Source organism: Leopardus geoffroyi, chromosome D3 (genome assembly GCF_018350155.1).
Source record: "Leopardus geoffroyi isolate Oge1 chromosome D3, O.geoffroyi_Oge1_pat1.0, whole genome shotgun sequence".
NCBI lineage: Eukaryota > Metazoa > Chordata > Mammalia > Carnivora > Felidae > Leopardus > Leopardus geoffroyi.
The window spans coordinates 80,009,925-80,024,482 of NC_059339.1; the positions used below are offsets into that span (position 1 = coordinate 80,009,925).

The 14,558-nt window shown below is 46.6% G+C and overlaps 1 protein-coding gene and 2 pseudogenes across 2 annotated transcripts in view; 2 read left to right on the plus strand and 1 right to left on the minus strand.

Annotated features, from left to right (window-relative positions):
* The first annotated feature begins 7,375 nt into the window (after positions 1–7,375).
* LOC123587402 lies at positions 7,376–8,595 on the plus strand (annotated as a pseudogene).
* Positions 7,614–10,105, minus strand: LOC123587403 (annotated as a pseudogene).
* Positions 10,106–11,666: 1,561 nt separating this feature from the next.
* TNFRSF11A (TNF receptor superfamily member 11a) overlaps positions 11,667–14,558 on the plus strand; it is a 56,564-nt gene continuing 53,672 nt past the window's right edge. The window contains exon 1 of one of the 2 annotated variants that reach the window (XM_045457133.1): positions 11,667–11,927. In XM_045457133.1, the coding sequence (XP_045313089.1) occupies positions 11,853–11,927 (75 nt within the window). In that variant the 5' untranslated portion in view covers positions 11,667–11,852. The remainder of the gene's footprint in view (positions 11,928–14,558) is intronic. The other variant, XM_045457131.1, reaches the window with a different exon arrangement.

The following is a 14,558-nucleotide window of genomic DNA, read 5'->3' on the forward strand; positions in this document are numbered from 1 at the left end:
TTTATAACTAATCTGAGTCCACTATCACAGAACCCTGTAATGTTTCAAAGGTAGTGTAAATAACTTATAATACCAAAATAATCCTAATAATCCTAATTCCTTTCATTCCTTGTATTAGTATTGTCATTCATTTGACTTATGTGTAAGCATATTTATATAATACACATAAGCATACATAAACATTGTTGATATTACTATTTTTAAAAAACGTTTGTTAGAGTAAGAAAAATATTTATTTTACCTTCACTTATTTTTTCTTGCAGTGCTCTTCCTTTCTTCATATAAACCTGAATTTCTGACCAATATTATTTTCCTTCTGTTAACATTTCTTGTACAGCAGATCTACAGGCAACAAAAACATTCAATTTCTGTTTACCTGAGAAAGTCTTGATTTCTCCTTCACATTTGAAGGGTAGTTTCACAGGTTACAGAATTCTAAGTTGGTGAATTATTCCTCTCAATACTTTCCATGTTTCCACTCTTCTCTTACTTGCATGGTTTCTGAGAAGTTGGAGGTCATTCTTATCTCTGCAGGTTAGGTGTTTTTTCCTTCCTCTTTCAGGATTTTCTCCTTATCTTTGATTTTCTATAGTTTGAAAGTAATGCGCTTATATGTACTTTTCTGGCTTTTATCCTGATTGGTATTCTCTGGACTTCTTAGATCTGTGGTTTGGCATCTGATACTAATTTGGGGAAATCCTCACTCATTAATGTTTCAAATATTCCTTTTTTTTCTTTCTCCCTTTCTTCTCCTGGTATGCAATTTTGTAGTTGTCCCACAGTTTTGGATATTCTGTTCTGGGTTGGTTTTTTGGTTTTTTTGTTTGTTTGTTTTCCAGTGTTTTCTGTTTACTTTTCATTTCTGCAAGTTTCTTTTTTTTTTTTAATTTTTATTTTAAGTAGGCTCCACGCCCAAGGTGGGGCTTGAATTCATGACCCTGAGATGAAGAGTCACATGCTCTACCAACTGAGCCAGCCAGATTCTATTGAGATGTCCTCAAGTTCAGAGATTCTTTCCTCATCCATGTCCAATCTGTTAATAAGCCTATCAAAGGCACTCTTCCTTTCTGTACATTGTATTCTATCTCTAGCATTCCTTTTTGGTTCTTTCGTGGGATTTTCACCTCTCTGCTTACATTGCCCATCTGTGTTTGCATGCTGTCTACGTTGTCCGTTAGAGGCCTTAGCATACTCGTCATGGTTGTTTCAAATTCCCAGTCTGATTCTCCCAGCATCCCCGCCATGTCTGGTGTTCTGCTGCTTGTTCTCTTTCTGCAAATTCTAATTTTTGCCATTTGGTACGACTTGCAACTTTTTCTTGATAGCCAGATATTAGGTACTGGGTAAAAGGAACTATTGTAAATAGGAGTTTAAGTTAGTAGTGTTAGTAGTCATAGTTAGTAAGTTGTGCAGGAGTGGGAAAAATATTCTCTAATCCTATGATTAGGTCTTGGTGTTTTGTGAGCCTGTGCCTCTGGACTGTGAATTTAAAAATCATGCCTCAGTTTTTCTCTCCCCCTGAGGTGGGACAGGATGGTGAGAATGGGCTGGAATCAGAGAATTCCCTTCTCCAGGTTAGGCTCTGGTTAACTTGTTTCCCCTGAGCACAGTCCTTCTTAAGACAAACAAAGTACTCTGGTTTATTTCAGAATGGATCCTTTTCCTTTCCCTCTGCCAAGGAGATTTTTCTCGGGTATTTACTGTGAGAACCTGGTTAAGCTCCTGGAGGCAAAACTTACAAAAGTTGGGGGGGGGGGGTGTTCTACAACTGGGTCCCCCTACAGTTTTCAACTCAGGCTTGTCCACACTGAGCCTCCAGCAAGTCATTAATTACAGTTCTAGTCTTCCTGCCCCAGCACTGATTCCCATGGAGATTTTAGCTCGAGAGTTCCTAACCTGGTCACTTGTGACTCTCTGTATTTGCCTATCAATCTCTCCAATTTGGGGGGGGGGGGGGGGGGGGGGGGGGGCAGTGGTGTGCCCTGTGACCTCACTTCTTTTATGGATTTAAGAAGATTTGTTCATTTTCCAGTTTATTCAGCTTTTCACTTGTTGTTAGGACTCGGTGGTAACTTCCAAACTCCCTTCGTGCAGAACCGGAAACAGGAAGCAGCACAAATTTTTTTAAATGCAAAACACAGAAAAGAGGGTAAAAGTCATAAGACGTTGAAGGAGAAAAGAGAGAATGGGTAGAAATATTATTTGACAAGCAAATGGCCAAGAATTCTCTCAAACTGACAAAAACCATCAAGGTCAATGAGAACCACAAACCAGGATAGCTTCTAAGATATGTAGAAAACTAAGCCTACATATGTTATAATAAACCTGCTGGAAAACAAATACAAAGAGAAAATCTGAAAAGCAGCAACTATAAGACTGATAGTTTACTCGCCAACAGAAAACAAAGGAATAATGTCTTTAAAATGCCGAAAGAAAAATTGTTGCTGCCCTAGAATTCTACAGTCAGCAAGAATATCTTTTAAAATGAAATTGCTGGGGTGCCTGGGTGGCCCAGTTGGTTAAGCGTCCAACTCTTGATTTCGGCTCAGGTCATGATCTCACGGGTTCATGAGATTGAGCCCCATGTCAGGCTCTGTGCTAACAGTGCAGAGCCTGCTTGGGATTTTCTCTCTCTCTCTCTCTCTCTCTCTCTCTCTCTCTGTGCCCCTTCCCCCCCAAAATAAATAAATAAACATTTAAAATGAAGATGATTTAAGATATATGTAGACAACCCTCACCCACCCCACCGAAAAACAGAAATTGTTACCAGCAGATCCACGCCAAATGAAAAATCATAAATTATTCAAGCAAAAGGGAAATAATCCTACGTAGTACCAATAAAGTTAAAAAGTTAAGATGGAAGGACATATTCCTATTTAAACAAAAGAAACTTCTTACCAAAATCAACACAGCAGAGCACCTGGCTGGCTCAGTCAGTAGAGCGTGCAATTCTTGATCTTGGAGTTGTGAGTTCGAGCCCCATGTTGGACATAGAACCTACTTTAAAAAAACAAAAAAAAAAAAAAAAAAAAAAAAAAAAACTTTAAAAAACCAACACCAGAAGAAACAAAATCTCGGTAGTTCTAAATCTGTTAAAGAAGTTGAACTTGTAATTTCAAACTATGCCACAAAGAAACCTCAGTGGCCATATGGCTTCATCAGTGAATTCTACCAAATACTTAAGACAAAAATAATGGCATTCTTACACACCCTTTCAAAGTTCTTCCATATATTTCAGTCTCGCCCAGCAATATCCCGACACCAAAACTTGACCCAATTCAGGAAGAATAAGGCCCATCTCTTAGATGTGTAAACTCTCAGACTAAATATTAGCACTCTGAAGCCACCATGTGAAGTAAAGCACCTATCCTTCATCGGTGAAACGATAAACAAAAGGTAATCTATTCATACAACAGAGGACTGGACAGTAATGACCTGGCTGACTCTCACAATGGTGAGCAAAAGCCATACACAAGGTAATACTACAGTGCAGGGTCCATTTATATAAAGTCCAGAAGCAGACAAAGTGAATCACTGGTATTCTCATGAAATCTATCAAGAAGGATGAGGGGTAATGATTAAAGGGGCTTGGGGGTTTCTGGTAATGTTCTACTTCATGGTTTGGGTGCAGGCTCTATATATGTCTTCATTTTTTGACAATTAGCCAAACTGTATTCTTTATGTATGTTCTACTTCAATAAAAGTACTCTTAAAAAGAAACTGTTCTGTGTCAATCTAGGTGGCAGCGTCAGTTGTCTTTTATGGCCAGTCTGAAGCTGACCGATTCGAAAGTAGAACTTTGCCATCAGCATGTAGGATGATACCTGTCCTTGTGTTCATATGTAAGGGACACAGAGCTACTTTCTCCATCATCTCATTAGGGCTGAGAAGAAGGGAAGTAGGGGACACATAAATTATCTCTTTCCACTTGAAACCGTTTTATCTGTAACAAAATATCCAAAAAGTAGCGATAACTACTAGTTTAATGGTTCAGAAATTCATTTATTTTGAATACCAAATTGGTAGCACTGAAAAAATTCTTATCCCCCAAAGCAAGCAAGATAGGTTTCCATGGACGCAGTTCAAAATTTGTCACAAATTTTCATATTATGTTTGGGTATCATTACCAGATAGTATTGCACCCTAATTTATCTCTGAACGGACACTGATCTATCAATGCCTTACTTCTGTTTAAAAAGTGTTGTATAGGCAAGATAAGAAGAAGAACAACATAACAGCGTAGGTAATAAAAACGTTTGTATGTATTAGTAGGTTTTCACTGAAAGAAAGATTTGTGAAGTCCTATGTTTACTTCATAGCTTTGCTTTTTTTATGTATTCTCTTTACGTGACCACAGTCACAGTAACTATTTTTACATCACCATGTCAAAAAATAAACATTTCATTAACAAGATTATGCCTGTTTTCTGCTGCCTAAATAAAGATTACAGTGTTATATTAAGATTAAAATATTACATTAGGATGTAATGTAAGACTTAAAAGCCATCCTCTAGAAACAAAAATGAGAGCTATACTTTTATGTTACCTTTTTGAATCTGAAAATTAAACAGTTCATGCAGAAGTGGGAAACAGTGGGGATTTCCAGGGTGAGATGCACACTATCCATATAAAAAAGCCTATGATTCCTGTATTTGCACAATGTACTTGGTTTTTCCTTAGTACAAATAAGCACAATTCATTTTCAGCTCATTAGTTTTTAAAAATCAGAAACATTTAGGGGCGCCTGGGTGGCGCAGTCGGTTAAGCGTCCGACTTCAGCCAGGTCACGATCTCGCGGTCCGTGAGTTCGAGCCCTGCGTCGGGCTCGGGGCTGATGGCTCAGAGCCTGGAGCCTGTTTCCGATTCTGTGTCTCCCTCTCTTTCTGCCCCTCCCCCGTTCATGCTCTGTCTCTCTCTGTCCCAAAAATAAATAAACGTTGAAAAAATAAAAATCAGAAACATTTAACTTTACTAAATATTAAAATATCTATTGTTTAAAATGCATTTTTACATTTATTACAGATAACCAAAATTTAGTTATACATGTGGGATTTCTTAAATCGTAAAGAACATTTAAAATAGTTTCTGTAAATGTTGAGCAACCTCTTTAGCTATAATTGTGCATCCTTTACCTAAGAGAAAAATAGTATTGGAAATAATTTCCACGTTCCTCCTAAGAATGCTATAGGAAAGAGGACATCCTCAGGCCCATTGTGATGGATTTTGTTGTTAACAAGTGGCATTCTACATTAATATTTATAAAATATTTGAAATATGTGAGTGGTAGTTCTGTAAATATAGAAACAGTCCTCAAAAAGTAATTTATGGTGTTTTTTTTTTTTTAATTAAGCTTTTTTTCTCCCTAGTTGATTTACTGTGTTAACATGGGCATTCTATTGTTCAAAATGCTTCCAAAACCAGCACACTCACCTCTGGGGCTTTCCAAGCAGAAGTTTAAGTCCTTTCATCTTTTTTGAGAAAAGAAGGGGCTACCATTGGACATGTGCCAGGAGCAAGCTGGTATTTCTCATGAAGTGCCACACTGAAAGCACCCTCTCCCACATGTCTGCTCCTTGAGGCCAAAACCAGCCCTCATCTGCCTTTCACACCACTACTTTTTCTAGAAAACCTGTCTCCACATTCCAGACAATAGGCCACACACCTAAATAAAGCTGTCACCTTTCCCTTCTGCAACTCACTTGATATTAAAAATCTGGTGCTTAGTGAGGCAGGAGAACACTCCAGAGCCAGAACAGCCAAGGTTTGAATCCCAACTCTGCCGCTATTGGCAAGTGACCCTACGGCAAGTTCTTAACCACTCTGTGCCTCAGTTTCCTAATCTGTAAAATGGGACTAATCATATTCCTTACAAGGCTGTTGCAGGAATTAAATGAATTTGCATGTTTAAGGATGCTATTGGTGTTTGCTATCATTATTGTTTTTCTAGAAACTCCTTTTGCATATATCAATAAAATCACGTTTATGATTGTTTACAAACATGGGATGATATTACTCTGTAACTTGCTTCTTTTACTTAGAGGGCAGTAGACGTCTTTCCAAAAACCACTTGATTTTCTTAAACAACTGCAATATAGTCTATACTATGGTAAACTCAATTTTTTTTTTTTTTTTTGCCATTTCTCCATGAAACTCACATTTTTCTCTTTGTGGTTTTACAAAAATGCTAAGGTAAATAAACATCCTTGCATGTCTCTCTTTATGTATTGATGGATTAGATTCTCAGACACGGAATTGACTTGTCAAACGATATTCACATTTTTAATTTTTTTGTTTGTTTGTTTAATCAACACCACTGGAGTGCTTTCCAAAAGCACAAAGTAAGCAGGCAGGCTGCACAGTAGGGAGGGGGAAATGGAAGTATGCTCTTTGACCTCAAGTGGCAGAATTGTAGCTGAAGGTAGACCGCGGTTAAGTTACAGGTGCATATTGTAAACCCAGAGCTAAAAAAAAATAAAACAAGGACGCATATAAAATAAGCGAACAGTGGAGAGAAATGGCACCCTAAAAAATAATCCAAAAGAAGATGGGAAAAGAGGAACAAAGAAGGAACAAACAGAAAACAAATAGCAAGACAATAGACTCACATGTCACCATATCTATAATCACATTAAATGCGAGTGGTCTGAAAACTCCAGTCAAAGGATAGAGACTGTCAAATGGACTAAATGAAAAGGCAAGAGCGAATCATACGCTGTCACTTTAAATAGATCTAAACCTAAAGGGAGGGTCCAGGCCCCAGAGACGGCGGCGGAAGGCGGGAGGTCTGCGCCCGGGAGGCTCTGGCCACGCTTCCTTTACCGGGTGCCTTTCCTCGCCTGGGCTCTTCCGGCCCGACGCGCCCCCGAAACCCACTGAGGACGGGACGGGGCCGATGCTTCTCCTTTCTCCTTCCCATAGCCCTCTCCGTCCTCTTCCCCGCCCCACTGGCCTGTCTGTGGCCCCAGGACATTTCCTCCCCTTCCCTGATCTGGCTCCTATGGAGAAGTTTGCTTTGAACCTTTGAACCCACCAGGCAGCGTCACGCCCCCTCTGGCCGGGGCGACCAACCTCGCAGGGCCTGTGTTGCAGCGAGGGGGCGGCAGGAGGGGGGAGCAGGGGGCCTGGAGGCAGGGTCGCGGGGGGCTGGGACAGGGTCCAAGATCCGCCCTGCCTCGCTGTTGCGGAGAGTGAGGGAGGGAGGGTGTGGTACGTTGGGTCCTCCGGGCTGGCCTTCCTCTCACCGCTTCTCCCCCCACCCCGCGAATTCTTGTCTGTCAGTGGGGGATTCTTGTCACCGTCCCCTCGCCTTCTCCAGCCCTGCAGAGCCCTATAAGTCTCAGGCATCTCCATCCATGTTGGCCAGGCTGGTGTCCAAAATGGGCAATGACTGCTGATAGCTCTATTGCCTGGAACAGACTTCCAGCCTGATGACCAGATGCCAAGTGACAAGACCATTGGGGGAGGAGATGACTCCTTCAACACCTTCATTGAGACAGGTGAAATTTGCACAGGCACCTGCCTCTAGCTCTTCTACCCAGAGCAGCTGATCAACGGGCAAGAAAGATGCCACCAATAACTAAGCATCACTAAGAGTGCCCACAATAACAATGGTCGTGGGCACTCTAATTAGCAAGAGCATTGCCCTCCTTGGTCAGTGGACCGAAAGTAGCCCCCCCCCCCGCCCCAGGGCACAGGTTTTCAGGGCTTCTTGGTTTTCCAGTTTTGTGGGGGTACTTGTTCTGGGTTCCCCTCCCTGCTGATGGAACCTGTCAATTATGGCAAGAAATCCAAGCTGGAGTTCTCCATTTACCAGGCCCCCAGGTTTCCACAGCTGTAGCTGAGCCCTTCAACTCCATCCTCACGACCCACACCATCCTGGAACACTGTGATTGTGCCTTCATGGTGGATAATGAGGCCATCTATGACATCAACATTGAACACCCAACCTACACTCCCCTTAACCACCGGATTAGCGCAGTCGTGTCCTCCATAATGCAGCCCTGAACGTTCATCTGACAGAATGCCAGACCAGCCTGGTGCCCTAATCCCACATGAACTTCTCTCTGGCCACACGTTCCCCCATTATCTCTACTGAGAAAGCCTACCATGAACAGCTTCCTGTAGCACAGATCACCGAGGCACGCCCTGAGCGAGCCAACCAGATGGCGAAATGGGCCGCTTGCCATGGTAAACACGTGGCTTGATGCCTGTTGTACCAGAGGGATTTTTCTGTGGCCCACGAGGACGTGGCTGCCCTTCGAGAAGGATCACGAGGAGGTTGGAGTGGAGAGTGCCGAGGGAGATGATGAGGGTGGGGAGCATTCACTGCTCTGGTGCAATTTGACATCCTGTCGTCTGGGGCTCCTATTTCCATTGTTCTGCGGAGCTGTCCATAGTGGGCCTAACTTGTCAACAAAAGCGAAGTTTCTTTTTTATTGTTATTATCAAGAGGATATTAAGTCATTTATTGATGACACATGATAATGGATGACACACAAGCTTTCATCCCACCTATAATTTTATCTGATACCATAATTCAGTTTAGATATTGCATCGGATGTGCCAGCAATCTAGCCCAATAAACTCCATGACTTTGCTCGGGTGACCCTTTTAATGGTGAGCTCCAGGGCACAACGCATTAACTGTCGGTTCAACGACGCCAAGGTTTGTGGAGACAATGGCTTCTGTGCCCAAGCAGTTTGCCAATAAATTTCAAACAGAACCTGGTAGCTCCCTGAAGGAATTCCAACACACATTGCCGAGGTAGTTGACCAAGATGGCTTCAGAGTAGACTCACTTTACACAGCACATTTTCATAAAGACACATTTATTCAGCATCATGATCAGACTATTACATTTAGCAGTCAATAGCATGGATGAAAAAAAAAAAAAAAAAAAAAAAAAAAACACCAAAAACTACATTAAAACCCTTTTTTGGAATGCTTTACACTTCCCACAGAACAGAAACTAAAATAACATGTCATACAATTAGTCACAAAAAAAACACAGTCCTCGAGTTTTTGGACCATACGCATGAGTCTTGTCTAAAACACGTCCTCTTTGTAGCAGCTAGGCCCTGCCACCACTGTGCTTGGCTGAGTTCACCTTGTAACCTTCCCCGTCACATCTCTGGCTCTCCTTTCCTGCTAAGCTTTTTTCCTGACAGTGATTAAAACCTTCTGCCACCACCATCGCTACTGCTGCTGCTGGAACCGCCATAGCCACCTTGGTTTTGTGGTTTGGCAAAACGCTGGCCTCTACCACCATAGGGGCCAGACTTCTGCCTCCAAAATTCCCTCCTTTCATGGGACCAATATGTGAAGACTGTTGTCATTGCCGAAACCATTATAGCCTCAGCCACCTCCAAAGTTTCTTCCTTCGTTACCAAATCCAGGGTGGCCATCCACACTGTCACCATATCCACAACCATCTCCATGGCCACCAAAGCCACCTCACCCACTGAAGTTTCCTCCACAACCGAAGTTGTCATTCCCACCAAAACCACCGCCGAAGTTTCCAGAACCACTTAGACCTCTTTGGCTGGATGAAGCACTAGCCATCTCCTGCTGAGATAGAGCTCTCCTTACTTCACAGCTGAGGTAGTTTGGAATGACAATCTTGTCTGCGGAGTCACGGTCATCAAATGTTACAAGAGCAAAGCGTCTCCTCTTGCCACCGCCTCAGTCAGTCATGATTGCAATCACTTCCATTTTCCCATACTGTTCGAGATAATCTCTTAGATGATGGCTCCTTTAAGGCCACCGACAACAATCTTTTTCACAGTTAAGTGGGTACCACGTCTTTGAGAATCTTGAAACAGCTCTGTTTGGTTCTACAACTCTTCTATCCACCTTGGGCAGCCCTGTATTCATGGCTGTGTCCACCTCTTCCCCAGTGGCATCTGTGACAAACCCAAAGCCTCTGGAGTGCATGGTGTTTTCTCCCCTCATGACCACACCGTCTGTGAGTGTTCCCCGTTGCTCAAAATGGCTCCTCAGACTCTCATGGGTTGTTGCAAAGCACAAACCTCCGATGAAGAGCTTCCGCAGCTGTTCAGGCTCTTTGGGACCCTCTGACTTTGATGTGCAGCAGTGGGAGGGGAGACTTTAAAGATACTTGCCAGTGTCCATAGACAGAAAGGCTGATGTCTCTATTTTAAATTTTTTTTTTAACGTTTATTTATTTTTGAGACAGAGACAGAGCATGAACGGGGGAGGGTCAGAGAGAGGGAGACACAGAATCCGAAACAGGCTCCAGGCTCTGAGCTGTCAGCACAGAGCCCGACGCGGGGCTCGAACTCACGGACCGGGAGATCGTGACCTGGCTGAAGTCGGCCGCCCAACCGACTGAGCCACCCAGGCGCCCCTGATGTCTCTATTTTAAAGGTAAAAACAAGAAAAAAGATAGAATGAGATATCCCATGTAAATGCTATTCATAGGAAAGGTGAAGTCGCTATATAACTAACGCCAAAGTAGACTTCAGAACCGAAAGTTTTATCATGGATCAAGGAGGCCCTACCATAATGATGAAAAGTCAATTCATCAAGAAGACATAATAATCTAGAATGTTTACGCTTCTAATCTAAGCGTTAAAAAATTGGCGGGCGGTGGGGGGGGCGGCGGTGTTGAGACCTGAAAGGCAAAAATAAACAAACTCACAGCTTTCGTTGTAAATTCCCAGTTTCCTCAGAACAACTAGGCAGAAAATGACATGATATTTCAAACGATTTGACCTAATTGACCTTTAAAACCCACTTCGCCCAACAACCGTAGAAGATCCTATGGAATATTCACTAGGATACACCATGCACTGGGCCGAAAGTGAGGCAAGCAGATATAGCACTCAAGAAATTCAAAACAACCTTCTGTTGACATCAGGCAAGTATGTTCACTCAAAAAGTTATCCATACAAAGGAGCAGGTGTATGTGTGCGTGCAGCATCGACCTAGAATGGGAGAGAAGATACACTCCTAAGCAAGGAATAGCAAGTGACCAGAACAACAGGTGCAGCGCGCCTGACAGCTGGCGGGTTCTACAGCAGCAAAAGGACTCATCAAGGCTAGTGCCTGGATGGGGTGGGGGGTGTGGGCGGGGGGCGGAGACAGGATGGTGTCTCTCACCCCAGAGAAGGGTACTAGAGGAGAGGCAAGAGGAAGTGGCTGCTGGCCAGAAAACTTTGAGGGAGGATTGTGCGAAGCGTGCTGAATGGCATACTGTGGTGACCTTTGCATTGTACTCCACGAAATCCCCAGCGAAGATCCTCTTCTGGTTAATTCCAGGTGGTGGGGTATCCACCCTTGCTTGGGAGGCCCCGCCTGTTAGGGCCGAGCGCGTGGGATCCAGGCGGGCGTGGGCCCGCGGGCTAGGCCGCCGCCGCCCCGTCCCCTCCCCTGGAAGCCGGCCCGGGATGTCTGGGTGCAGACCGGTCCGTGCCCGCGAACGTGAAAGACACAGCAGGTCGGGTCGCAGGCAAACCTGTCCGCGTGCAACCTGCAGAGCCCAGGGTTAGAAGCTCCGGGCTAACTCTCGCGCCCGCGGCTGCAGAAGATGCGGGAGGCGGGGCGGCGAACCCGCGCCCCCGCACCCCCACCCCGTCGCCTTCGCAGTCCTCACCTCGCTGTGCCCCCGGTGTGCCCGTTCGCCCAATAGAAGGCGCGCGCCCCGCGCTCGGGCACCACCTGGCGGGCGCCGCCGGCCCGGCCGGAGGGGGCGCAGCGCGGGCGGGCGGGGACAGGTGGCGGGGCGGGGCGGGGCGGGGCGCGGCGCCGGGGCGGGCCGGCCCGAGGTCCCAGACAGCCGCGCAGCCCGGGCCGCAGAGGCCGCAGAGCGCGGCGCCCGCCCGCCCACCGCGCCATGGCCCCGCGCGCCCGGCGGCGCCGCCCGCTGCCCGCGCTGCTCACGATCTGCGCGCTGCTCGGCCGTCTGCAGGTAAGCGAGCCGCCCGGCCGCTCCCGCGCCCCGCGCACCCGGTTCCCGCGCGCGACGCCTCCGCGGGAGCCCGGGGAGGGACCCGGACGCGCGGGCTGCGAGACGTCCTGGGACCCGGACGGAGAAGCGGGAGACCGCGGAAAGGCGAGGCGCTTCCGCGGGTGGGACGGCGGAGGGAGGGGCAGGGCGAGTGCAGAGATCTTGGGGCGCAGAACGCGGACTTGCGGGACCCCGCCACCCGCGCACGGGCTCCCAGAACTCCAGTTAGGGGCAGCCTTTGAGGTCAGTGATTGTCCAGACATTTCCGGAGTGCCAAGTTGGCGCGCAGGGTAGCTTCTGTGCACACGCGGCCCCTGTCCCCCTGCGAACGGAGTGGGCGAGGGGAGAACTCAGAGCCGCACGCATGCCCACGCCGGGTACCCGCTCCTGAATGCGAGTTCTCCTCCCAGGCCACTTTGAGTCCCTCGGGACGCTAGGCCATCCCCTCTGCCTGGCTTCGCACCCTCTCCCCACCTCGGTTTCCTTGGTCATCCGAAGACCAGTGCTCGTCGCCTCACGGGGACGTCTAGAGCGCGCAGTGAAAGCGAATTTGGCAGTTTCTGCAGAAAAGCCGACATAAGATTTCCTTTTTATGCTCCCTTGTTTTTTACGTCTCGTGCTCCCCTCCGACCCTCCCCGCTGACAGCTTAAGGGCCACCAGGTCGGGTTCTGGCTCCGAATGACCGGAGAATCACTTGTCCTCCGAAGCACTTTGATGATGTTAGGACAGAATACTGTTTGCATTTGGAGGAACCGAGGCACACGGGGTGCCGCAAGCCTGCCGGGGAGCCCCAGGCTGAGGCCTGTTGCGCAGGAGTTGGGATGGCGGTGGTCATCCTCTCTAGTGCCGGCCCTCCTGGGGCTCCCCAGCCCGGGATGCACCTGGGGCTCCCCACGGGGGCCTTGGGCCCTTGCCCTGGGAGGGCCTCCCGGCTTCAGCGTGAAGAGTGCGCGGTGCCGGGTCCTCGCCGCCTGGTTTGGTCAGAGATTTCTCCCCCACCCCACCCAGGACGGTTGCGGATAAAGCTGGTTACTGATTTTCTGTCCTCCTGGTGGAGAGCTATCTGGTGCGGCAAACCCAGCACCACAAATTCTGTAAAAACCTTGCGTACTTGGAAGTGCCTCGGAGGGAAGGGTAAATGGCAGTGGTTTTCTTGGTTTGGGCAGTTTCAGATTTCCCTTCTCCCTTACAGTTGGCCGAGGCTGTTCTGTTAACATGGGTCTGCAGAATGGCCCAGAACCCTGCGAAGACAGGCCAGCCACTTGTAGAGCCGAGTTTCGGGGCCAGAGAAGGTGGGGACGGGGGAGCCAGCCTAGGGGGAAACCTTGACAAAAATAACAGGAGTGTGCTGTAGGCTGGACGAGACGACGCTCATGAAGGTTCATTCCATTTCGTTCCGACAGGTATGGGTCTCAGAATAGTTGAGGGAAAAGAAGGCGGAAAAACCTAATGGAATTTTTCATTTTAAGCACGTCAGGCGTTGCTTAATGAAGTGCTCAACAGGTTGGACAGGGTGCTACCTTACTTGAACTAAAGGACCAGGGCTCCAGTGAACAGTTAGCCACCTGAGAAAAACCTGTGCAGTTTCAGAAAAGCATCTCACGGGGCGCCTGGGTGGCTCAGTTGGTTAAGCATCTGATATTGGCCTAGATCATGATCTCCCGGTTCCTGAGTTCGAGCCTCGAGTCCGGCTCTGTGCTGACAGCTCAGAGCCTGGAGCCTGTTTCTGATTCTGTGTGTCTCTCTCTGCCCCTCCCCTGCTCACACTCTGTCTCTGTCTCTCTCTCTCTCTCTCTCCCCTAAAACTAAATAAACATTTAAAAATTAAAAAAGCATCTCACACTACTATTGCAAAATCTGTACACGTACGTATATTCGTAAAACGCAGTAGGTTCCAATATGAACAGCAAATGCTGTCAAAACAAAATTATTTTTCAGAGATAGCTTTCGACAGGTGCTATTTCCCCTCCCTTTCCCTTTTGGCCACTTGAATCCTGTGCAGTTTTTAATCACGTCTAAACAGGAAACAAATGACACTGAGACAGTTGTAATCAAATGAGAGAGGTCTGTGCCAGTCTCGCCAGTGGAGATCCATGAACTCTGACAGCCGAAGGTAGCTGCCGTGCTGCTGTGTCCTCCCCAGGCGAGAATGTGGTATGTTCGCTTGTGGTGTGTGTATTTTGTGTAATGAGTGCTTCTTTGGCCAAACTGTTCTATTCGTTCAAAGCCAGGAATTGTATTGGCGATCCGTTGAGGTTGGTTATCACATCCTGGGCGAGGCTTGAAGAACTCCTCAGTGAGAGGCAAGGGGTATTGGCTTTGTAAAATCACTGGCAAAACCAGCTTCTAGGGAGCGCTTTTTGTACAAGTATTTGTTTTCATTTACATTATGCTACACAGATGTATTTATTTTAAAAAAATTTTTTTAACGTTTATTTATTTTTGAGACAGAGAGAGACAGCATGAACAGGGGAGGGGCAGAGAGAGAGGGAGACGCAGAATCTGAAACAGGCTCCAGGCTCTGAGCCATCAGCCAGGAACCCGACGCAGGGCTCGAACTCACGGACCGCGAGATCATGACCTGAGCCAAA